This window comes from Scyliorhinus canicula, chromosome 5, assembly GCF_902713615.1.
Source record: "Scyliorhinus canicula chromosome 5, sScyCan1.1, whole genome shotgun sequence".
NCBI classification, from domain to species: Eukaryota; Metazoa; Chordata; class Chondrichthyes; order Carcharhiniformes; family Scyliorhinidae; genus Scyliorhinus; species Scyliorhinus canicula.
Window position 1 is genome coordinate 57,251,958 of NC_052150.1, and position 25,364 is coordinate 57,277,321.

The 25,364-nt window shown below is 45.5% G+C and overlaps 1 protein-coding gene across 9 annotated transcripts in view; it reads left to right on the top strand.

Moving 5' to 3' along the window:
• Nucleotides 1-25,364, top strand: part of phactr1 (phosphatase and actin regulator 1) — a 707,078-nt gene that overhangs the window by 304,430 nt on the left and 377,284 nt on the right. For all 9 annotated transcript variants that reach the window (XM_038797119.1, XM_038797115.1, XM_038797116.1 and 6 more), the window contains one exon: nucleotides 17,410-17,490. In XM_038797119.1, coding sequence (XP_038653047.1) covers nucleotides 17,410-17,490 — 81 coding nt within the window. The remainder of the gene's footprint in view (nucleotides 1-17,409; nucleotides 17,491-25,364) is intronic.

Consider the following 25,364-nt stretch of genomic DNA (forward strand, 5'->3'; position numbering starts at 1 on the left):
CCAGCATTCTGGCCAGGTTGCCATCCTCTATTCATGGAGCTGGCCTGTGTGGTGTCATGGCGATGTGCTGTCTGGGGTTTCCTCTGCGTGATAGGTTTAAATGCTGTTCCCCCTTGTTAGTGGGCAGCTGGCAGGCGCCACCCGGCGAATGAGCCAGCGGGACAATCATTTGTGGCATAAAGCCCATGGAACCTCGTTAAGTGGCCCAATTGACGTTTGATACGGTGACTGTATCGCCACGTCGACCATCGGCAAGTTTGCGGCAGTTCCCACTTGCTAATGACACTAAGCGGTTTAATGGAAAAGTTTCTAAATGTTGTTAGCTAGTGGCAGAGCCGGCGGGAAACTCCCAGCAAAACCCGTCATAATTGACACTTAGAAACGTTCCCATTAGATCACACCCATGCTATTATTTAATTAATTGTTACGAAGTATTTGCACGATTTTCTCCACTATATTTGACTAATGAGGTTGGATTTTCATCTCATATTGGAGGTGTGAATAAAGTTGCGAAATGCAAAAGGTTTTAACTGGAAAAATAATTTTCCTCTGTCATCCTGACCGCATACCATTTTCATGGTGCTCTTTCTCGTGGGTGGGGAAGACTTTGGGTGCAAAACATACATGTATCTCTTCCAAGGTCAGAGACCCCATTGTGAGGACCACACGAAAATTGTATTTCTTCTAGCATACATTTTTCATGTGCCGGTATGGGTTTTACAAGCCCTTAAAAATGATACCTTGGGGGAGTTGGAACCAATGGGGAAGCCTGCTGAGGAGTTGGGAACATTCCGAGAGGTAAGTGTAAAATGTTTGAATATCTTCAAATGAAATACGAGGTGAGGTGCTATATTGCAATGAAGATAGAACATAGAACATAGAACAGTACAGCACAGAACAGGCCCTTCGGCCCTCGATGTTGTGCCGAGCAATGATCACCCTACTTAAACCCACGTAACCCGTATACCCGTAACCCAACAATCCCCCCATTAACCTTACACTACGGGCAATTTAGTATGGCCAATCCACCTAACCCGCACATCTTTGGACTGTGGGAGGAAACCGGAGCACCCGGAGGAAACCCACGCACACACGGGGAGGACGTGCAGACTCCACACAGACAGTGACCCAGCCGGGAATCGAACCTGGGACCCTGGAGCTGTGAAGCATTGATGCTAACCACCATGCTACCGTGAGGCCCCGTTGTGTTCATAATGCCATGATTCATCAAAGGGATCTGTCCTGCAAAGGTAAGTTGACCATTACATTGACCAGCATTGTGGAAATGTTGTCCAGTACTTTTTCCACTTTAAAAAGTGTTGTAATGCATTTATAAATTTAAAAAGAAAGCGCTGTCAGCCACTGCTTCCATATTTTGTTCTGAAATTTAGATCAACCGATAGCTCTGCCTGTTAAAATGAACCCTGCTTTTGAAAGTTGAAGAGGTCTGTGAACATATCCCTTTCCATTGAGTGATGGGGACTCTGCTTAGACATGGAAATGGAGCACCATTTTGGTCTGTCAGTTTCAGGCAATATCACTAGAAACCTTTATTCTGACAACTGTAGCCATGAATGTTTGGCAGAGGCCAGCACGGTGGCGCAGTGGTAGCACTGCAGTCTCACGGTGCCGAGGTCCCAGGTTCGATCCTGGCTCTGGGTCACTGTCTGTGTGGAGTTTACACATTCTCCCCATGTTTGCGTGGGTTTCGCCCCACAACCCAAAGATGTGCAAGGTAAGTGGATTGAACACACTAAATTGCACTTAATTGGATAAAAAATAATTGGGTACTCTAAATTTATATAATAAAAAGAATGTTTGGCTGGATTTCAAAAGCTTCAGATGGCTTCAGTTTAGCAGATGGTCTGTTGATCCGAGAATGTTTGAAACTTTCAAGAGGCTGTAATAACAGATTATTTCTTTGATGTGGTATGTTGTTTGTTTACAAATCTATTAGACACAAGAAGCATTTAGATTAACTTGAAATGTCACAGCATTACAAGACTACGGACCAAGTTCTGGAAAATGAATTAGAACAGATAAGTGGCTGATGGCCAGCACAGCCATGATGGGCAGAAGGGCCTTTTTCTGTGCTGTAAAACTATGACTTCACATTTTATGTTTCACTGGAGTTTTTTTTCCAATATCAAAGATAGTGGGCGAAATTCTCCGACCCCCACGACGGGTCGGAGAATAGCGGGAGGGCCTTCCCGACATTTTTCCCGCCCTCCCGCTATTCTCCCCCACCCCCCGCCCAACTCCCGACCCGAATCACTGCCGCCGTTTTTTTACGGCCGGCAGCGATTCACAGCTGTTCGATGGGCCGAAGTCCCAGCCCTTTTCGCCGTTTTTACGAACGGCAAACACACCTGGTCTGGCCGTTCGTAAAAACGGCGTCACAAACTCGCTTTTCATAACCATGGCACCGATTGGCACGACAGTACCACGGCCGTGCCAAGGGTGCCATGGGCCCGCGATCGGTGGGCACCGATCGCGGGCCCGATGCCCGCGCACTCTTTCTCCATCCGCCGCCCCGCAGTATCCATTCGCGGGGCGGCTGAGGGGCAACCCGGCCCGCGCATGCGCGGGTTTCGCGCAAATACGCGATGACGTCATCCGCGCATGCGCGGGTTGGAGTCTTCCAATCCGCGCATGCGCGACTGACGTCATATGACGCGTCAGCCGGCGCTAACTCCGGCAAGCGGGCTTAACGATATTCGTTAAGCCCGTCATGCCGGAGCCTACGGCGTCGGGCTGCTAGCCCCGACCGGGGACCAGAATCGGTTCCCGGTCGGGAAGGGGCGCGCTGGCGTCAAACCCACCCGGGTTTGACGCCAGCTTTACGATTTCTCCCGTTTTGGGAGAATCGCGCCCAGTGTATTTGTATTTTGTTATTAAGTTTGATTTTTTCCAATTATTTAAAAAAATTTGCTATTGCAAGTCTCCGGAGGACTGTACATAAGGCATAGTGAGTGGTTGTGGTGAATACATGGATACACAGGACTCGTCTACTTGGAAATGGCATGGGGGACCTCGGGGGATATCGGACAAAATGGGTGGGTGGGTGAATGGAGTTGCTGAGGGATACCCCTCAGTTCAATGGGCCATCTGAGGGGAGGTGGAAATACATGGGTGTGGGTGGAGATTGAGGGGTTTTGAAAGAGATGATGAGCACTCACAGGAAAATCTAGCCCATGGAGTTTGAAAATGAATGTGGTTGAGCTGACTCAGCTTAGTTCTGATGTTATTTATGTAATTAACTGATTTAAAATTCTCTGGCAAGAAATAACTCCATGGAGAATCTGCTCTGTAATAGGTCTCATGAATAACAGGCATTTCCGAGAAATGTCACGTGGTATCAATTGTACTGCCCAGGACATGGCTTCAATTGTCATCAAGTCCACTTTACTCACCAGTAACATAAAAATAGTTACTGTGAAAAGCCCCTGGTCACTACATTCCGGTGCCTGTTCGGGTACACAGGGAGAATTCAGAATGTCCAATTCACCTAATAGTGCGTCTTTTGGGACTGCATGGGAAACCCACGCAGACACGGTGAGAACGCGCAGACTCCTCACAGACAGTGACCCAAGCCGGGAATCAAACCTGAGACCCTGGAGCTGTGAAGCAACAGTGCTACCCACTGTACTACTGTGCTGCCCTAACTGAATGTGGCACCAAGGACCCTTAGTACAATTTAAGTCAGTGGTAAATAGCGGTAAACTCTCCACTGGTTGGAGTTATACCAAGCACAAAGTATCTAGCCATGGAACTGTATCAAGGGTGGCACAGTGGTAGTACTGCTGCCTCACAGCGCCACAAACCTGGGTTCAATTCCAGCCTTGTGTGACTCTCTGTGTGGAGTTTGCACTTTCTCCCTGTGGCTGCGTGGGTTTCCGTCGGGTGCTCCAGTTTCCTCCCACAGACCAATGATGTGCAGGTTAAGTGGATAGGCCATGCTAAATTGCCTCTTAGTTTCATAACGAATGCATAGGCTAGCAGGGTATTAAGGCCCTCATACAGGCTGGGCATTAAGGGTGTGGTCCTGGAAGGGGAGGCCTGAAAAGGTGATGCTCCTCAGCTACCCCAAAGCAGGGTGTTCTCGCTTGGGGTGTGTGGGGTAATGACCACGCGTGCTGGGAAGGGGGGGGGGGGTGACATTGCCCATGGGTGGGATGTGGGGGACCCTCAATTTTACTTAAGATCAGGTGGCCCGATCTCTGAGGAGTCGGTCTCGTCGGAAAGTTCAGCTCCCTACTGCTGAAACATTTCAAAGTGTGGGCCGGATGGAGGAGAAACTCCCTAAGGGCCTAACAAATGACAAAGTGTGGGTGAATGACACGTGCCCAAAATGACACTTGGAAATTTTTTGGTGAAATCGCGCCCGATGCTTCACTTTCAAAATTAGTAGAAATGCTTTTAAAGTGATATGCTTAGCATGTAAACTTCCCAAACACCAAATGGTGCTGTCGTGCTTCTAAACTCCATCATCCACTCCCAAAATATAGATATGACAGGCAGAATTTTTCTTTTCAGCTCCAGACCCTAACTCTGGGATCAAAGGCAGGTGGCCCAGCCTGCACCATATCTGAAGCAATCATTCAATAAAATTTTCCAAAGAAATTAAGAATACTGAAAGAGGGAGCACTTCCCATCCAATTAAGGAGAGCAAATCCTGATTTGAAAAACAAATTATTCCTTTCTCAGAGTCACAAAGAAAATGTGCAGCATAGGCAAGCCCCTAATCCAGTGTTTTTAAAACTTTCTTTCCTGGGACCCAATTTTTCCAGCTGGCCGACCTTTGGGACCCACGCCGGCCGACCTTTCAGACCCACGCCACATTCACCTACCCAGTCTATACTGAGTTAAGCAATGTTCGGGACACAAAAGTTCTCTTGCCTCAGGCAGGCGAGGGAAAGAAAATAATCTAGTTTTCCTATTCATAATCACTATCCAGAAGCCCCTGGTCCATTGAATTTATATTAGCATTGAGTGAGCACAGCATCAGAGGGTTTAAACTAATGTGGCAGGAGGGTTTAAACTAATGTGGCAGGGGGATGGGAACCAATGCTGGAAGTTGGAAGGTAGTAAAATAGGGACAGAAACAAAAGGAAGTAAGGGGAAAAGTGGAAGGCAGAGAAGACATAGTCAGAAATCCATAAGGGCGACAGTACAAGGTACAGTGACTGAGGGGAGCACAGTGAATAGGCCCAGTAATAACAAAAGGAATAAAACTGGAGATGTTAAGATTCAAAACAGAGGTAAAAAAACCAACATAAGTGTACTTTACCTGAATGCTCGTAGTATTCGGAATAAAGTAAATGAGTTGGTGGCACAAATCATCGTAAATGACTATGATTTAGTGGCCATTACTGAAACATGGTTAAAGGATGGTCACGACTGGGAGTTAAATATCCGAGGGTATCAAACTATTCGGAAGGACAGAGTGGATGGTAAGGGAGGTGGTGTTGCTCTGTTATTTAAGGATGACATCCGGGCAATAGTAAGGGATGACATCGGTGCTATGGAGGATAAGGTTGAATCCATTTGGGTGGAAATCAGGAATAGTAAGGCGAAAAAGTCACTGATAGGAGTAGTCTATCGGCCACCAAATAGTAACGATATGGTGGGGCAGGCAATAAACAAAGAAATAACTGATGCATGTAGAAATGGTACAGCAGTTATCATGGGGGATTTTAATCTACATGTCGATTGGTTTAACCAGGTTGGTCAAGGCAACCGTGAGGAGGAGTTTATAGAATGTATCCGCGATAGTTTCCTAGAACAGTATGTAATGGAACCTACGAGGGAACAAGCGGTCCTAGACCTTGTCCTGTGTAATGAGACAGGATTGATTCATGATCTCATAGTTAGGGATCCTCTCGGAAGGAGCGATCACAATATGGTGGAATTTAAAATACAGATGGAGGGTGAGAAAGTAAAATCAAATACGAGTGTTTTGTGTTTAAACAAAGGAGATTACAAGGGGATGAGAGAAGAACTAGCTAAGGTAGACTGGGAGCTAAGACTTTATGGTTGAACAGTTGAGGAACAGTGGAGAACCTTCCAAGCGATTTTTCACAGTGCTCAGCAAAGGTTTATACCAACAAAAAGGAAGGACGGAAGAAAGAGGGAAAATCGACCGTGGATATCTAAGGAAATAAGGGAGAGTATCAAATTGAAGGAAAAAGCATATAAAGTGGCAAAGATTGCTGGGAGATTAGAGGACTGGGAAATCTTTAGGGGGCAACAGAAAGCTACTAAAAAAGCTATAAAGAAGAGTAAGATAGAGTATGAGAGTAAACTTGCTCAGAATATAAAAACAGACAGTAAAAGTTTTTACAAATATATAAGACAAAAAAGAGTGGCTAAGGTAAATATTGGTCCTTTAGAGGATGAGAAGGGAGTTTTAATAATGGGAAATGAGGAAATGGCTGAGGAACTGAACAGGTTTTTTGGGTCGGTCTTCACAGTGGAAGACACAAATAACATGCCAGCGACTGATAGAAATGAGGCTATGACAGGTGAGGACCTTGAGAGGATTGTTATCACTAAGGAGGGAGTGATGGGCAAGCTAATGGGGCTAAAGGTAGACAAGTCTCCTGGCCCTGATGGAATGCATCCCAGAGTGCTAAAAGTGATGGCTAGGGAAATTGCAGATGCACTAGTGATAATTTACCGAAATTCACTAGACTCTGGGGTGGTCCCGGTGGATTGGAAATTAGCAAACGTGACGCCACTGTTTAAAAAAGGAAGTAGGCAGAAAGCAGGAAATTATAGGCCAGTGAGTTTAACTTCGGTAATAGGGAAGATGCTGGAATCTATCATCAAGGAAGAAATTGCGAGGCATCTGGATAAAAATTGTCCCATTGGGCAGACGCAGCATGGGTTCGTTAAAGGCATGTCATGCCTAACTAATTTAGTGGAATTTTTTGAGGACATTACCAGTGCAGTAGATAACGGGGAGCCGATGGATGTGGTATATCTGGATTTCCAGAAAGCCTTTGACAAGGTGCCACACAAAAGGTTGCTGCATAAGATAAAGATGCATGGCATTAAGGGTAAAGTAGTAGCATGGATAGAGGATTGGTTAATTAATAGAAAGCAAAGAGTTGGGATAAATGGGTGTTTCTCTGGTTGGCAATCAGTAGCTAGTGGTGTCCCTCAGGGATCCGTGTTGGGCCCACAATTGTTCACAATTTACATAGATGATTTGGAGTTGGGGACCAAGGGCAATGTGTCCAAGTTTGCAGATGACACTAAGATGAGTGGTAAAGCGAAAAGTGCAGAGGATACTGGAAGTCTGCAGAGGGATTTGGATAGGTTAAGTGAATGGGCTCGGGTCTGGCAGATGGAATACAATGTTGACAAATGTGAGGTTATCCATTTTGGTAGGAATAACAGCAAACGGGATTATTATTTAAACGATAAAATATTAAAGCATGCCACTGTTCAAAGGGACTTGGGTGTGCTAGTGCATGAGTCACAGAAGGTTGGTTTACAAGTGCAACAGGTGATTAAGAAGGCAAATGGAATTTTGTCCTTCATTGCTAGAGGGATGGAGTTTAAGACTAGGGAGGTTATGTTGCAATTGTATAAGGTGTTAGTGCGGCCACACCTGGAGTATTGTGTTCAGTTTTGGTCTCCTTACTTGAGAAAGGACGTACTGGCACTGGAGGGTGTGCAGAGGAGATTCACTAGGTTAATCCCAGAGCTGAAGGGGTTGGATTATGAGGAGAGGTTGAGTAGACTGGGACTGTACTCGTTGGAATTTAGAAGGATGAGGGGGGATCTTATAGAAACATTTAAAATTATGAAGGGAATAGATAGGATAGATGCGGGCAGGTTGTTTCCACTGGCGGGTGACAGCAGAACTAGGGGGCATAGCCTCAAAATAAGGGGAAGTAGATTTAGGACTGAGTTTAGGAGGAACTTCTTCACCCAAAGGGTTGTGAATCTATGGAATTCCTTGCCCAGTGAAGCAGTTGAGGCTCCTTCATTACATGTTTTTAAGGTAAAGATAGATAGTTTTTTGAAGAATAAAGGGATTAAGGGTTATGGTGTTCGGGCCGGAAAGTGGAGCTGAGTCCACAAAAGATCAGCCATGATCTAATTGAATGGCGGAGCAGGCTCGAGGGGCCAGATGGCCTACTCCTGCTCCTAGTTCTTATGTTCTTATGTTCTTATGCCTGTGATATCCTCCTCTCTATAAAAGTTCACTGTCCAGGGTTACACATGAAGAATAGTTACCCATGAGCGACAATGGTGGATCGCCAACAATTGTGAACCTGCATTCATTGTGGATCACTGCCTCGAGTTAAAAAGAAGCGAAGGAAGAAGACTGAGGAGAGGAGAACAAAGAACAGATATCACTGGGAGGGAGCCATATGTGGTTCTTGCAAATAAAACAACCATAAATCTGAAGATTGTGACATTAAAATCTTGATTTTTAATTGGTTTAAATGCAATTCAATAACTTGATCCAAGTTTATTCAACTTCAAACTGCACTGTTAGAAACAAGTTAATCAATATTGATGAATGCTGTCAACACTAAAATTGCTCCACAGGCAATTGACAAACTACCTATTCCGGTTGTCATTAATCAGATAGAATGGACATTGAATAATGTTTTTTCAGATCTTAATTATTTCCTTAACATCTTACTATTTTGTTTCATTGAGTATACTTACTATATATTCCACCTGGAGGATTTCTGAATTGCCCACTTCTTTCCCCAGAGCATACCACCTGATACTTGAAAGAGAGCCGATGTTTTTGACTGGGAGATGGAGCATAGAACATACAGTGCAGAAGGAGGCCATTCAGCCCATTGAGTCTGCGCCGACCCACTTAAGCCCTCACTTCCACCCTATCCCCATAACCCAATAATCCCTCCTCACCTTATTTGGTTACTGAGGGCAATTTATCATGGCCAATCCACCTAACCTGCACGTCTTTGGACTGTGGGAGGAAACCAGAGCACCCGGAGGAAACCCACGCAACCACAGGTAGAACATGCAGGCTCCGCACAGATAGTGACCCAGCGGGGAATCGTACATGGCACCCTGGCGATGTGAAGCCACAGTGCTATCCATTTGTGCTACCATGCTGCCCCAGATGGATTAATTCCTTCATCTGACAATTTACATTGCTCATGTTCTTTTAGAAAACACAATTCGTCAAATCTCCCAGGTGAACTTTCCACCACCATGACTTTCTGTGACAAGCAGTGATTGAACACATGGAAAGGCCCTGTTTTCAGCCCTCTCCTAACCGTCTTGCCCCACTGTGGGGTCGACCACAGCACAAGCGCACCTCTCGGCCGACTGCTGCTAAAATCTAGCAACCAGTGCATCTTTTGAGCTGTAAAACGTTACTAATGACCTGCCTGTCCTATCCGTCACAGATGTCCTTCTGCCCTTGCCTCTCAAGCTGGCTGAGGTGTTAAGCCAAAACTAGCATGGATCTATCTCCGAGAACATTCCTTCTCCAAATCTCATATTAGATTCACATAAAGGCCTCTTTCAATTCTCAGTGCTTGACGAGGCTATTGTGAAAATTTCACATCTTGACCAAACTATTCTGTGTTTGTGTTAATTCTGGCAACCTGCTGAAGGAATAAATTAATTAGAAAGGGTGAGAGAGAAAGCTATTTCTGTACCATTCAATTAATTTCTTAACATTTAATAAGGCCATTAGACTCCCATTTCTTACAACAGGGAATCGTTGACAGAATAAACGTGACTCTGCACACCCCCATGTCAACAGGGAGATAAGCAATTGATGTTAACCATGCAGACACCATCATATTGGTGAATTCCCGCTATCCTGGCTGCAGTTAGATTGCCTTCACCTTGAGACAGTTTGACATTACTGCTGGCTTTGGGTCGTCAGGAAGAATCAGGAGACGAGGGAATTTATACATGGTTGGTGAACCCCTTCCACCATCCACAAACAACATTGGTACAAAATAACTCAAGCTTCCACCAGACCGATCATGTTTAAGCAATAGTTCTGATGCCTAGACCACTCAGGGGAGAACTACTGCGCTCCCCAGAGGCTTTATCAATGTTTGTGAGACTCTGCTGTGTCTTCCACAACACTGGTATCATGAGGATGCCACCAGTGCCACCAGGCTATAGAGGTCACCTCAGGAGAAGTGACATCTTGGACCTCCCTGTTCTGGCTGTCCCAGAACTCTTACTCAGACTCTACTTCCGTGAGGCGATTTTTCTTTCACCACCATGCCTCTACTGTTACCCATCCTCTCATCCATCTGAGATGCTGCACCGTTGTGTCCTCATGACTAAGATTCTGCAATAAAAGACACCAGAACAAATGTCCACGACATCTTTATCCAATAACACATCCAATTAAACAGACATCGTTGAACAATTGACTCTTGTACATTCTCTTATTGCTGATGAAAGGTGACTGACTTTCACTGGGGAAGACTGCAGATGACTTTGAAGGATATCCTGAAGCAGCTGTAGAATTTGAGGGCAAGTCTTTGATTGCGGCACCTCCACATGAATGGTTGCATTCTGGGCTGCTTGGCTGAAAAGGACCAGTGAAGATTTTGGCAGAGTGGGAGTGGTGGAAGTATGCTGGAGGACTACTTGCTGAATTGCTGCGAGAGCTCAAATGCCCCTTTAAGTACTGGTATCTACAGCCACAATGGCAGCAGTCTGAACTGCATGACAACAAGCACTGAGACATTGGGTGGCTGCTGCCCATGCTGCAGGGGTAGCTTATACAGCAGCCACCAGACTCTGCCCCACTCTGGGACAACAAGTGTTGTAATGGATCAGCATTTCATGTTCAAATGGAATGACTCCCTGCTCTGCATTATGCTCTCAGTCACGTTGAAAACAGATACCCCTTGGTCAGTGACAACAGGCTACGTGACAGGCCTTCCAACACACCAAACATCTCGGTCTGCATCATTATTGGCATTCTCATCACATTATTCACATCTGAGCCCAATCTAGCAGAAATCATGTATGACCTCTTTTTTTCCCAGTGAGCTGACATGCAAACTGGATGCAGTTCAATTGTGCTGAGTGACGCATCATATGCTGGTCCCAACTCTACCAAAAAATCTGCAAAATATTAAATTTACTGTGTGAAATCAAGTGATAGTACTACTTCATCAGTGGTATGATTTTGCTGTTTCCTTTCCACAGAGGTTGCCCTGAGGCTGGGCTGTCAGCAGTACTTGGATGTCTGTAGGCAGAGAATCAAAAGGAGAGGAGGGTAACGTGAGGGATGTGCGGTGAGGTAGAAGCAAGTAATCCATGATCACACAGTCTGCATCTTCTTTCTTAAGTATTTTTCTCAGAATCACAGAATAATACAGCACAGAACAGGCCCTTCGGCCCATGGAGTCTGCAACATCGCATGAAAAACAACCTACCTGCCTATCTAATTCGATTTGCCAGCACTTGGCCCATTGCCTTAAATGTTATGACGTGCCAAGTGGTCATCCAGGTACTTTTTAAAGGATGTGATGCAACCTGCCTCTACCACGCTCCCTGGCATTCTGGGAGAAGGTATTCCTCCCAACAGCTAGTGGGGCCCGACATTGGGGATTATAAAGAGCCTCATCAACCAGCTGCTCTGGATTCCAAGTCCGATGAGTTAGTTCCACTGGTGTCTGATCTTTATGGTTATAATGCAATGGTACCGGTTCAATGCAGCTGTACAAACTCCAGGGAGTCAGTAACTGATTTCTTGACCCGTCCCAAGTGGAGCACTGCAAGTTGGGCCAGCCCTATCTGAAATGGTGAATCAACAATATGGCCATGCAAAGGAAGCTGTTGGCGTAGCCCATATTGGATTTAAAGCAGACCACTAAATTAGCGCTGTCAAGTGAAAATGCAGAGAAGGGAGAACAAGAACTGCCAGTGTCCATGGACAGTGGGGTCCATTATGTTTCATGACCTCCATATCGGACTTTTGTGTCATCCCAGGGCAGTGCTCAAATGACCAGGTCACCTCCAAAGTGACAATCGAAGGTTCAGAAGGGAAGGGGGGAGAATAGAAAAGCAATAGTAATAGGAGATTAAATGGTTAGGGTAATAGATAGGAGATTCTGTGGTCACGAGCGAGACTCCCGGAATGTATGTCGCCTCCCGGGTGCCAGGGCCATGGATGTCTCGGATCGTGTCTTCAGGATCCTTAATGGGGAGGGTGAGCAGCCAGAAGTCGTGGTGCACATTGGTACCAACAACGTAGTTAGGAAAAGGGGTGTGCAGGTAATAAACAAGTTTAGGGAGTTAGGCTGGAAGTTACAGGCCAGGACAGACAGAGTTGTCATCTCTGGTTTGTTGCCGGTGCCACGTGATAGTGAGGCTAGGAATAGGGAGAGAGCAGTTGAATACGTGGCTGCAGGAATGGTGCAGTAGGGAGGGCTTCAGGTATTTGGATAATTGGAGCGCATACTGGGGAAGGTGGGACCTGTACAAGCTGGACGGGTTGCATCTGAACCAGAGGGGCACCAGTATCCTGGGTTGGAGGTTTCCTAGTACTCTTCGGGAAGGTTTAAACTAATTTGGCAGAGGAATGTGAACCGGATTTGTAGTCCAGCAACTAAGGTAGCCGATATTCAGGATGACAAAGCATATAGTGAGGCAGTAGGGAAGGTAACATTGACAAAGGAGAGTACTTGCAGGCACGGAGATGGGTTGAAGTGTGCATACTTCAACGCAAGAAGCATCAGGAATAAGGTGGGTGAACTGAAGGCATTGATCGGTACTTGTGACTACGATGTGGTGGCCATCACGGAAACTTGGATAGAAGAGGGGCAGAAATGGTTGTTGGAGGTTCCTGGTTATAGATGTTTCAATAAGATTAGGGAGGGTGGTAAAAGAGGTGGGGGTGGCATTGTTAATTAGAGATAGTATAACAGCTGCAGAAAGGCAGTTCGAGGAGGATCTGCCTACTGAGGTAATATGGGTTGATGTCAGAAATAAGAAAGCAGCAGTCACCTTGTTGGGAGTCTTCTATAGGCCCCCCAATAGCAGCAGAGATGTGGAAAAGTAGATTGGGAAACAGATTTTGGAAAGGTGCAGAAGTCGCAGGGTAGTAGCTCAAAACATTGAGTGGAAACTCGTTAGATCAAACAGTTTGGATGGGGTGGTGTTTGTGCGGTGTGTCCAGGAAGCTTATCTATCACAGTATGTAGATTGTCCGACCAGAGGGGAGGCCATATTGGATTTGGTACTTGGCAATGAACCAGAGCAAGTGATAGATTTGTTAGTGGAGGAGCATTTTGGAGATAGTGACCACAATTCTGTGACTTTCACTTTAGTAATGGAGAGGGATAGTTGCGTGCAACAGGGCAAGGTTTACAATTGGGGGAAGGGTAAATCCGATGCTGTCAGACAGGAACTGAAGTGAATAAATTGGGAACATAGGCTGTTAGGGAAGGACACAAGTGAAATGTGGAACTTGTTAAAGGAACAGATACTCTGTGTCCTTGATATGTATGTCCCTGTGAGGCAGGGAAGAGATGGTCGAGTGAAGGAACCATGGTTGACAAGAGAGGTTGAATGTCTTGTTAAGAGGAAGAAAGATACTTATGTAAGGCTGAGGAAAGAAGGTTCAGACAGGGGGCTGGAGGGATACAAGATAGACAAGTCCCCCGGGCCTGACAGGATATATCCAAGGATTCTATGGGAAGCAAGAGATGAAATTGCAGAGCTGTTGGAAATGATCTTTTTGTCCTTACTGTTAACAGGGGTGGTACCAGGGGGTTGGAGAGTTGCGAATGTTGTGCCCCTGTTCAAAAAAGAGAATAGGGATATCCCTGGGAATTACAGGCCGGTTAGTCTTATTTCGGTGGTAGGCAAAGTAATGGAAAGGGAACTGAGGAATAGGATTTCTGAGCATCTGGAAAGACACTGCTTGATTAGGGATAGTCAGCACGGATTTGTGAGGGGTAGGTCTTGCCTAACACGTCTTATTGAATTCTTTGAGGAAGTGACCAAGCATGTGGATGAAGACAAAGCAGTGGATGTAGTGTGCATGGATTTTAGTAAGGCATTTGATAAGGTTCCCCATGGTAGGCTTATGCAGAAAGTAAGGAGGCATGGTATAGTGGGAAATTTGGCCAGTTGGATAACGAACTGGCTAACCGATAGAAGTCAGAGAGTAGTGGTGGATGGCAAATATTCAGCCTGGAGCCGAGTTACCAGTGGTGTACCCCAGGGATCTGTTCTGGGTCCTATGCTGTTTGTGATTTTCATTAATGACTTGAGTGAGGGAGTTGAAGGTTGGGTCAGTAAATTTGCAGACGATACTAAGATTGGTGGAGTTGTGGATAGTGAGGAGGGCTGTTGTCAGCTGCAAAAAGACATAGATAGGATGCAGAGCTGGGCTGAGAAGTGGCAGATGGAGTTTAACCCTGAAAAGTGTGAGGCTGTCCATTTTGGATGGACAAATATGAATGCGCAATACAGGGTTAACGATTCGGTTCTTGGCAACGTGGAGGAGCAGAAAGATCTTGGGGTCTATGTTCATAGATCTTTGAAAGTTGCCAGTCAAGTGGATAGAGCAGTAAAGAAGGCCTATGGTGTGCTAGTGTTCATTAGCAGAGGGATTGAATTTAAGAGCCATGAGGTGATGATGTAGCTGTACAAAACCTTGGTAAGGCCACATGTGGAGTACTGTGTGCAGTTCTGGTCGCCTCATTTTAGGAAGGGTGTGGAAGCTTTGGAAAAGGTACAAAGGAGTAAGTGCACAGCAAGAAGACTATGAGAGTCGACCACGCTCATGTGAACAACAAAGCGACTATGACATTCCATCCAGATTATTTGTGCCACCAGAAGAAGACTCTGACAGTCTACGCAGCTCAGGTGAATGAGAAGATGACACTGAGGCTCTACCACTGTATGTGTGACAAGTGACGATGGCACCCCACTTTCCATACCAGATGTGCAACGTGACAGACCTCAGCTAGTGTGTACAGAGGCACTCGACTATCACAATGACTCAGGTGACACCACGTTAATTCAAACCTCATTCGCTCGAGCCTCTCCACAAGCAAATGCATTTCTGAACGTTTTGACTCCAGACGGGGAGCATCACAAAACCTCAGCTGACTCAAGTGAACCTGAAATGACTCCGCACGAGGAGCATCAAGAAACCTCAGCTGACACAGGTGAACCAGAAAGGGCTCCAGACGGGGAGCATCGACAAGCCAGAGCTAAGTTAAGTAAGCAGGACATGACTCCAGACGGGGAGCGCCGCGGATGGCACGCTCAAGGAAACAGGCCTCAGGCCTGGTTTTCGGATTGCACCACCTCTCGTGTGTGGCGACATTCTGGGCTGACTGACAACGGAAAGGTGGAGTTGCAGTGCTGGGACGATGAATTGCTGTCATCCTCTAAGAGAGGATAGCAGGTTCCTGCTCCACAGAGCCATTGTCACTCGTGCAATGTCCGGTGCTGTGCAATGCTTGCAGTCGAGCAGAAATTGCTCGACTGCTGTGAGACTCTGCAAGCAACTTTGAACTTTGAACACTGGGTCTTGTAGCCAGGATAATAATCTGAGCTTGTATGCCAGTATGTTGAGCTTTGTATGGCTTCTGTCTGAGTCTGAGTTTCCACCATAACACTTAGTTATTGCCTGGCTTCTGCTTGCACTGCAATGGAATGTGAGGCATTGGCCACCACAAATTGCATAATGGTCAGCCTTTTTCTGTATGCCTCCCCATCAAAGTTCTCATCTGAGTCCTCTGCAAAAGTTCTCACATGCAAACACATCCTCCAACAATCTGGCATCCGCACTACCCTTGCCCCTTGCCCTGGCTGCAGGCCACTCGTGCTCAATGCTTACAAATCCCACTTCTAAGCTACCCTCTACAGTACAAAATTTGTCATTATCAAGGCTTGGGACAGGGAGTGTTAGAGCATGTGACAGTGTTTCTTTATCATCAGCTTATTCCTCCTGGATATATAATGGAAAAACCACAATGGTAGGGTTACAATGAGAGGAGCAGGGTAAAGCAATAGGTACGACCTTAAACCATATCTGAGTCGTAAATCGAAACAGATTGTGGAATGGGAGCAATGGAGTGTGGAAATGCATAGCATCACCTTCAATGACTTCACTTCCATCATGGCCACTCAAATGATGGAGATCACTGTCTCCTCCACTGGGGTGAAGATCTAAATATGTGCTGGCGCCCTGCCAGTTACATACTGCAGCCAGCTTATCCTGCAAGAGAAAGGAAAGTGTGCCTGTGTTTGTGATGCGTTGTGTAATTTGCCTGTCATGGTTGAATAGCTGGCATGTGTGCAAGCTCTGAGATTTGGATGTAAAGCTTGGAGCAGTACTCAGTGTAAGGTTGAGGTTTATGAATGTGAGGTGTGAGTCATGGCTGATGGAGATCTTGGTAGGTGAATTGAAGGAAGTGAGGTGAACTCAGAGGGTGCCTGAGGCTAATGGTATTGTTTGTGGAATGTGTTGTTTGACCTTGACCACTTGTGTGAGGTCACTGAACTTAATTTTGGCACTGCATCCCAGTGATGTTGACATACACGGCTATCTGCTCACAATGCCTGTTCAGAGTTTGTCTAAAGGATCCCATGGTTTGCTGTGGATACCGGACCTTTTTCCTCCTGTCCAACTCTCACCACAACTCCCAATGCTGTGTCAGACAATCTTCAAGCCCATGCTTGATCAAGTTGTGCCATTTTTATCATTTTCCCAGGTCAACATGACATCCAGAATGACTTCCAGCAGCTGCTCCAGCAAAAATGTATCTTGCTTTTAAAAGAGAGAAGAAGGTTAAGAGGTGACTTAATAGAGGCATACAAAATGATCAGTGGGTTAGATAGGTTGGACAGCGAGAGCCTTCTCCCACGGATGGAGGTGGCTAGCATGAGGGGACATAACCTTAAATTGAGGGGTAATAGATATAGGACAGAGGTCAGAGGTGGGTTTTTTACGCAAAGAGTGATGAAGCCGTGGAATGCCCTACCTGCAACAGTAGTGAACTCGCCAACATTGAGGGCATTTAAAAGTTTATTGGATAAGCATATGGATGATAAGGGCATAGTGTAGGTTAGATGGCCTTTAGTTTTTTTTCCATGTCGGTGCAACATCGAGGGCCGAAGGGCCTGTACTGCGCTGTATCGTTCTATGTTCTAAGATGCAGGTTCGCACCCGTACTAGCTTCTCACAATATTGCATACCATGTTCAGACATGTCCGCAGTGAGCTCAGCACTGGCTGCATGCTGCATTCATTTAAAATGAATGGACAGTATGAAGTTTGTTTGCTGCCTTTATCTACATGAACAAATTTTAACCCTAATTGTCTCATTGCAAAATGCTATTTCTAGTTTCTGTATCTAAATATGACCATTGTTATTTCTAATCATTGCATCTCTATTACTTTCAGCTCTGGAAAGAAAGATTTCCACACGGCAAAGCAGAGAGGAGCTGATAAAACGAGGAGTTCTGAAAGAAATTTTTGAAAAGGGTAAGTCTTCTGAAATCAGCAAAAAAATTAAAGGGTAAGTGAAACAGGCGGTAATTATCTTTCATATGTATCTTATTCCTGGATTTACCCACAGCTTCAGTTTTAGTATATCTTTAAGACCGAATGCTCATCAGATGATCTTTTAAAATGTTTTGAATTAGTTTTTTAAACTTTTGCCCCTTCCTCAGTCTTATATCATTCACAAGTTAATCAAAAAGAAAATAGAGCGGCGTGGCACGGTGGAGCAGTGGTTAGCACTGTTGCCTCACGGTGGTGAGGACCGGGATCGATCCCAGCCCCCGGGTCACTGTCCGTGTGGGGTTTGCACATTCTCCCGTGTCGGTGTGGGTCTCACCCCCTCCACCTCTCACAACCCAAAGATGTGCAGGGTAAGTGATCTGGACATGCTAAATTGCCCCTTAATTGGAAAAGAAGAATTGGGTACTATATATTTATTTTTTAAAAAGGAAATAGAGAAAGTACAAAGCCAACATGTTCTCGTAAAGGTTCTCAATAATTGCACAGATGTCAAGAGATGTACAGCATTGGAGAAAGGGGAAAAGGAAGGCTTATGGCAGATTCAGGGGCTCAAAACAATGGATGTCCTCGTGTCCTGAACCATACTGATGGCATTTGTAAGTGCATCCCAACTTGAAACACTCTTTTTTTGGGGGTGTATAGCTTTGTTTTTGAACTGGTGTGAGGAAGTACGTGAAGCCCCAGCGAGAATAACGAGCCCAGTCATCGTGGGACAACTACAAAACTCTTAAGACAATTAAATAGAGGAATCATGAAACACACACAGTTTATATGGAATGTACCCCTTGTTCCAAAATATATCTAGGATCCATGAATTCCTTGCAACTTCCCTTTTCTCCAAACAACATCCAAATTAAATAAATCTATAAGTCAAATCCAGTTTACAGTCAAGTCTGGGTTCAGCGAAGATATTTTAACTGCCTTTATGAAGGTTTCTGCATGGTCTTGGCTTAAGACTTGGATGCAGGCCTAGCCTCCAGGCTGTGAGTTGTGGACCTCTGCTCAGGCTGTTAAATCTAAACTGGCCTCTCTGCTTCTGAGGGTGCTGGAAATTATATCACTTTCCCCCTTTGATTCCTCATTCTGTATCCTTTGTGGTCTGCCTCTCTCAAATTCCTTGATTCTCCATTGATCTCTCAGTCGGTAAGCTGTTTCTATTAATAGGGCGATTGAAACCTGATTCTGTCTAGATGCTTGTTAATCTCATTACTGGGAAAGGTACATCTCATCATGCTGGCTACTGCTATCATGAGGCAGATTCCTACCTGTTGCTGGGCTGATCGCATTCTATCATGCCTTGTTAAATTTGTTTTACTGCTGTTACTAGGCAGGTCCATGACACTAGAGGGGTATAGAAAGTACAAGGGAGTACTTAACCAAGAAGTTAACTCGGAAGATGTTACCAATGATGGGTGTGTCCAGAATGAGGGGTCACAGTCTGAGGATTCAGGATAAACCATTTCTGACCAAGATAAGGAGACATTTCTTCACCCAAAGAATAGTGAGCCTGCGGAATTCATTACCACAGGACGTATTTGATGCTGAAACTATGACCATATTCAAGAGGTGGCTGGATATCGTACTTTGAGAGAATGGGATGAAAGGCTATGGGGGAAAGCAGGATTAGGCTATTGAGTTGGATGATCAGCCATGATCGTGATGAATGGCGGAGCAGGCTCAAAAGGCCAAAAGGCCTCCTCCTGAATCTATCTTCTATGTATCTATGTATAAGTTAGGAGAGTAAAGAAGGGGCATGGAAAAACATCAGTGGGCAAAATAATGGAAAATCCCAAGATGTTTTTTAAGTATATTAAGCGCAAGAGGGTAACCAGGGAAAGAATAGGGTCCATTGGGAACCAATGGACAACTTGTGTGTGGAGCCAGAAGACATAGGAGAGGTATTAAATAAGTATTTTGCATCTGTGTTCACGATGGAGAAGGAAGATAGAACATAGAACATAGAACAGTACAGCACAGAACAGGCCCTTCGGCCCTCGATGTTGTGCCGAGCAATGATCACCCTACTCAAACCCACGTATCCACCCTATACCCGTAACCCAACCCCCTTAACCTTACTTTTTAGGACACTATGGGCAATTTAGCATGGCCAATCCACCTAACCCGCACATCTTTGGACTGTGGGAGGAAACCGGAGCACCCGGAGGAAACCCACGCACACACGGGGAGGACGTGCAGACTCCACACAGACAGTGACCCAGCCGGGAATCGAACCTGGGACCCTGGAGCTGTGAAGCATTTATGCTAACCACCATGCTACCGTGCTGCCGTGCTGGAGATGTAGGTATAGAAAGCAGGGAGTGGGACTGATATAATTGAACAGATTAGCATTGAGAGGAGGAGGTGTTGGCAGTTGTAGTGGGTTCAAAAGTGGATAGACCCTCAGGCCCAGATGATATGTAATCTGTCATAATATACAGATATATGATGGTGCACAGACAGGCAGTGATTGACATACAGGATGACCAGTGAACACACAGAACACAGCAGCCAATCACCAGACAGGACATGACCACTATAAAGCCAGAGCCCGTGAGCAGCAACTAGAACATACACCATGTGGTAGTACGATAGTCGGGTCGGGTTAGCCTCAAGTCTCCAGTCAAGTCAGCATAGTGTCAACCCACAGTTAAGCATGTATTGTAGTTAGTTGTTAAATAAAATCGTGTAGCATCTCATCAAGTGATGGAAGCCTGTCTCTCTCACTGCTGCAGTAAATGCAGTCCTCGCAGACCCAGTTTACCCAACACATCATAACCTAGGCTGTTGTGTGGGCCAAGGGAGGTGATTACAGGGGCTCTGATGCTAATTTTCAACTCCTCTCTGGTCACAGGAGATATGCTAGAGGGCTGGAGGACAGCAATGCGGAACCATTATTCAAGAAGGGGAGTAGGAAAAAAACAGGTAATTGGAGGTCAGTGACTCGAACACATGTGGCAGTTATTATAAAAAATCTGAGGGACAGAATTAATCTCCACTGGGAGAGGCAAAGATTAATCAAGGATAGTCAGCATGGCTTTGTCAAGGGGAGATAATGTATAATAAATTTGATTGAATTTTTCCAGGAGATGATTAGGTGTGTAGGTGAGGGGAGTGCAGCTGAAGTTGTCTACATGGACTTCAGTACATTTTTTCACAGTGTCCCATGTGGGAAACTGGTCAAGAAGATGAGAGTTCATGGCATCCAGGACAATTTGGCAAATTGGATCCAATGTGACTTAATGGCAGGAGGCAGAGGCTGATGGTGGAAGATTGTTTTTGTGACTGGAAGCCTGTGTCCACGGGAATTGGTACTGGCTTCCTAGGTGTTTGTAGTGTACATTAATGATCTCAACAAGAATGTGAGGGGTATGTTCAGTAAGTTCGCAGATGACATGAAAATTGGTGGTGTGGTAAACAGCGAGGAGGAAAGCCTTGGATTACAGGATGATATAGATGAGCACAATAATGGCAAATGGAATTTAACACTGTAAAGTGTGAGGTGATGCATTTTGGGAGAACTAACAGGTAAGGGAATACAACGAACAGTAGGATGCTAGGAAGTACAGAGGACCGGAGGGACCTCGGGGTCCATGTCCATACATTGCTGAAGGCAATAGGACAGCTAGATAAGGTGGTTAAGAATAAATGTGGGATTTTTGTCTTTATTAGCCATGGCAAAGAATTTAAGGCATAGAATATGAGCCGAGGCATAGGGCGGTGTGGTGGGGCAACATGGTGGCACAGTGATTAGCACTGCTGCCTCACAGTGCCAGGGACCTGGGTTCAATTCTGACCTCAGGTGATTGTGTGGTGTTTGCACATTCTCCCCAGTTCTGCATGGGTTTCCTCCAGGTGCTCCAGTTTCCTCCCACAGTCCAAAGGTGTGCAGGTTGAGTGGATTGGCTATGCTAAATTCCCCACAGGGGGAGTTACGGGGATAGAGTGGAGGTGGGCCTAGGTATGGTTCTCTTTCAAAAGGGTCAACCATATTGCTATGCATTTGGAGTCAGAACAACGGATTTCCTTCCCTAAAAGTGCCGACCTGATGGCCAACTGGTCTCCTTCTGCACTGTAGGGATTCTATGATGAGAGGGTGCGGAGGGGATTCACCAGAATGTTGCCTGGCTGGAGCGTTTGAGCAATGAAGAGAGGCTGGTTAGGGTGGAGTTTTTTACCTTAAGAGCAGAGAAGACTGAGGGAGGACCTCATTGACTTATACAACATTATAAAGGACATTGATGGGCTAGATAGGAAGAAGCTTTTCCCTTTAGAAGAGGGGTCAATAACCCAGGGGCATAGCACATAGAACATATAGTGCAGGAGGAGGGACATATTGTCATGGGACACATTGCAGTTGGGCAAGCATTTATTGCCCAACCCTAATTGCCCTTGAGGGGGCAGTTAAGAGTCAAACTAATGTGGCAGGGGGATGGGAACCAGATTAGGAAATTAGAGGTCAGTAAAAAGGCAGCAACTAAAGCCAGTAAGGTACTGGATAATAAACTCAATGTGACTAAGGGGAAGAGTAGACAGGGAAGAGATGATGATCGCAAAGGGGCAGGTGGTCTGAGGTGCATTTGTTTTAATGCGAGAAGTGTAGCAGGTAAGGCAGATTAATTTAGGGCTTGGATTAGTACCTGGGAATATGATGTTATTGGTATTACTGAGACTTGGTTGAGAGATGCGCAAGACTGACAACTAAATATCCCAATATTTATGCTTCAGGAGGGATAGAGAGGGAGGTAAAAGGGGTGGAGGAGTTGCATTACTGGTCAGAGATGATATCACAACTGTGATTAAGGAGGGCACGATGGAGGATTTGAGCACTGAGGCAATATGGATAGGGCTAAGAAATAGGAAGGGTGCAGTAACATTGTTGGGACTTTACTATAGGCCTCCCAAAAGCGAGCGTGAAGTAGAGGTACAAATATGTAGACAGATTATAGAACAATGTAGGAGCAATAGGGTGGTTGTGATGGGAGATTTTAACTTCCCCAACATTGAATGGGACTTATGTAGTTGGAGGCGTAGATGGAGCAGAGTTTGTAAGGAGCATCCAGGAGAGCCTTTTAGAGCAGTATGTAAATAGTCCAACTCGGGAGGGGGCCATACTGGACCTGGTATTGGGAAATGATCCCGGCCAGGTGGTTAATGTTTCAGTCGGCGATTACTTTGGGAATAGTGGTCACAATTCCATAAGTTTTAGAATACTCATGGACAAAGACGAGAGTGGTCCTAAAGGAAGAGTGCTAAATTGGGGAAAGGCCAACTATAACAAAATTTGGCAGGAGCTCGGGAATGTGGATTGGGAGCAGCTGTTTAAGGGTAAATCCACATTTGAAATGTGGGAGTCTTTTAAGGAAAGGTTAATTAGAGTGCAGGACAGACATGTTCCTGTGAAAAGGGAGAGATAGAAATGGCAAGATTAGGGAACCATTGATAACGGGTGGAATTGTGAGACTAGCTAAGATGAAAAAGGAAGCATACATAAGATCGAGGCGACTCAAAACTGATGAAGCTTTGGAGGAATATCGGGAAAGTAGGACAAATCTCAAACGCGCAATAAAGAGGGCTAAAAGGGGTCATGAAATATCTTTGGCTAACAGGGATAAGGAAAATCCCAAAGCATTTTATTCGTATATAAGGAGTAAGAGGGTAACTAGAGAAAGGATTGGCCCACTCAAAGACAAAAGAGGGAATTTATGCGTGGAGTCAGAGGAAATGAGTGAGCTTCTTAATGAGTACTTTGCATCGGTATTCACCAAGGAGAGGGACATGATGGATGTAGAGGCTTGGGATGGATGTTTAAATACTCTAGGTCATGTCGACATAAGGAAGGGGGAGGTTTTGGGCATTCTAAAAGGCATTAAGGTGGACAAGTCCCCAGGACCAGATGGGATCTATCCCAGGTTTCTGAGGGAAGCGAGGGACGAAATAGCTGGGGCCTTAACAAATATCTTTGCAGCATCCTTGAGCACGGGTGAGGTCCCAGAGGACTGGAGAATTGCTAATGTTGCCCCTTCGTTTAAGAAGAGTAGCAGGGATAATCCAGGGAATTATAGACCTGTGAGCTTGACGTCAGTGGTAGGCAAACTGTTGGAGAAGATACTGAGGGATAGGATCTATTCACGTATGGAAGAAAATAGACTTATCAGTGATAGGCAGCATGGTTTTGTGCAGGGAAGGTCATGTCTTACAAACCTAATAGAATTCTTTGAGGAAGTGACAAAGTTAATTGATGAGGGAAGGGCTGTAGATGTCATATACATGGACTTCAGTAAAGCATTTGATAAGGTTTCCCATGGCAGGCTGATGGAAAAAGTGAAGTTGTATGGGGTTCAGGGTGTACGAGCTAGATGCATAAAGAACTGGCTAGGCAACAGGAGACAGAGAGTAGTGGTGGAAGGGAGTGTCTCAAAATGGAGAAGGGTGACTAGTGGTGTTCCACAGGGATCGTGCTCGGACCACTGTTGTTTGTGATATACATAAATGATCTGGACGAAGGTATAAGTGGTCTGATGAGCAAGTTTGCAGATGATACTAAGATTGGTGGAGTTGCAGATAGCGAGGCGGACTGTCAGAGAATACAGCAAAATATAGATAGATTGGAGAGTTGGCAGAGAAATGGCAGATGGAGTTCAATCCAGGCAAATGCGAGGTGATGCAATTTGGAAGATCTAACTCAAGAGCAGACTACATGGTCAATGGAAGAGTCCTGGGGAAAATTGATGTACAGAGAGATCTGGGAGTTCAGGTCCATTGTACGCTGAAGGTGGCAACGCAGGTCGATAGAGTGGTCAAGAAGGCATACAGCATGCTTGCCTTCATCGGACGGGGTATTGAGTACAAGAGTCGGCAGGTCATGTTACAGTTGTATCGAACTTTGGTTAGGCCACATTTGGAATACTGCATGCTGTTCTAGTCGCCACATTACCAGAAGGATGTGGATGCTTTCGAGAGGGTGCAGAGGAGGTTCACCAGAATGTTGCCTGGTTTGGAGGGTGCTAGCTATGAAGAAAGGTTGAGTAGATCAGGATTGTTTTCATTGGAAAGACGGAGGTTGAGAGGAGACCTGATTGATGTGTACAGAATTATGAGAGGTATGGACAGGGTAGATAGCAACAAGCTTTTTCTCAGAGTGGGGGTGTCAATTACAAGCGGTCACGATTTCAAGGTGAGAGGGGATAAGTTTAAGGAAGATGTGCATGGAAATGTTTTTACACAGGGTGGTGGGTGCCTGGAACGCTTTGCCAGCGGAGGTGGTAGAGGCGGGCACGATAGCATAATTTAAGATGCATCTGGACAGATATGTGAACGGGTGAGGAACAGAGAGAAGTAGACCTTGGAAAATAGGCAACATGTTTAGATAAAGGATCTGGATCGGCGCAGGCTGGGTGGGCCGAAGCACCTGTTCCCGTGCTGTAATTTTCTTTGTTCTTTGTTCTTTGTTCTATATTGCTGTGGATCTGGAGTCAGAACAACAGATTTCCTTCCTTGAAGGACATTAGTGAACGAGATAGGTTTTTACGACAATTGACCAATTGACAATGGTTTCATGGTCATCATCATACTTTTAATTCCAGATTTTTATTAAATTCAAGTTTTACCATCTGGAGTGATGGGATTTGACCCTGGGTCTCTGGTTTACTAGTTCAGTGACCATACGGCTATGCCACCGCCTCCCCAGTAACCAGCATAGACACGATGGGCTGAAGGACCTCGTTCTATGTTGCAAAACTCTATAACTGTATGAATGTGCAGCCGCAGAAGTGAGTGGATGAACTTTCACCTCACTGTAACCTGCAATTGACCCTCCTAATTGTTTTGTCTCCCTC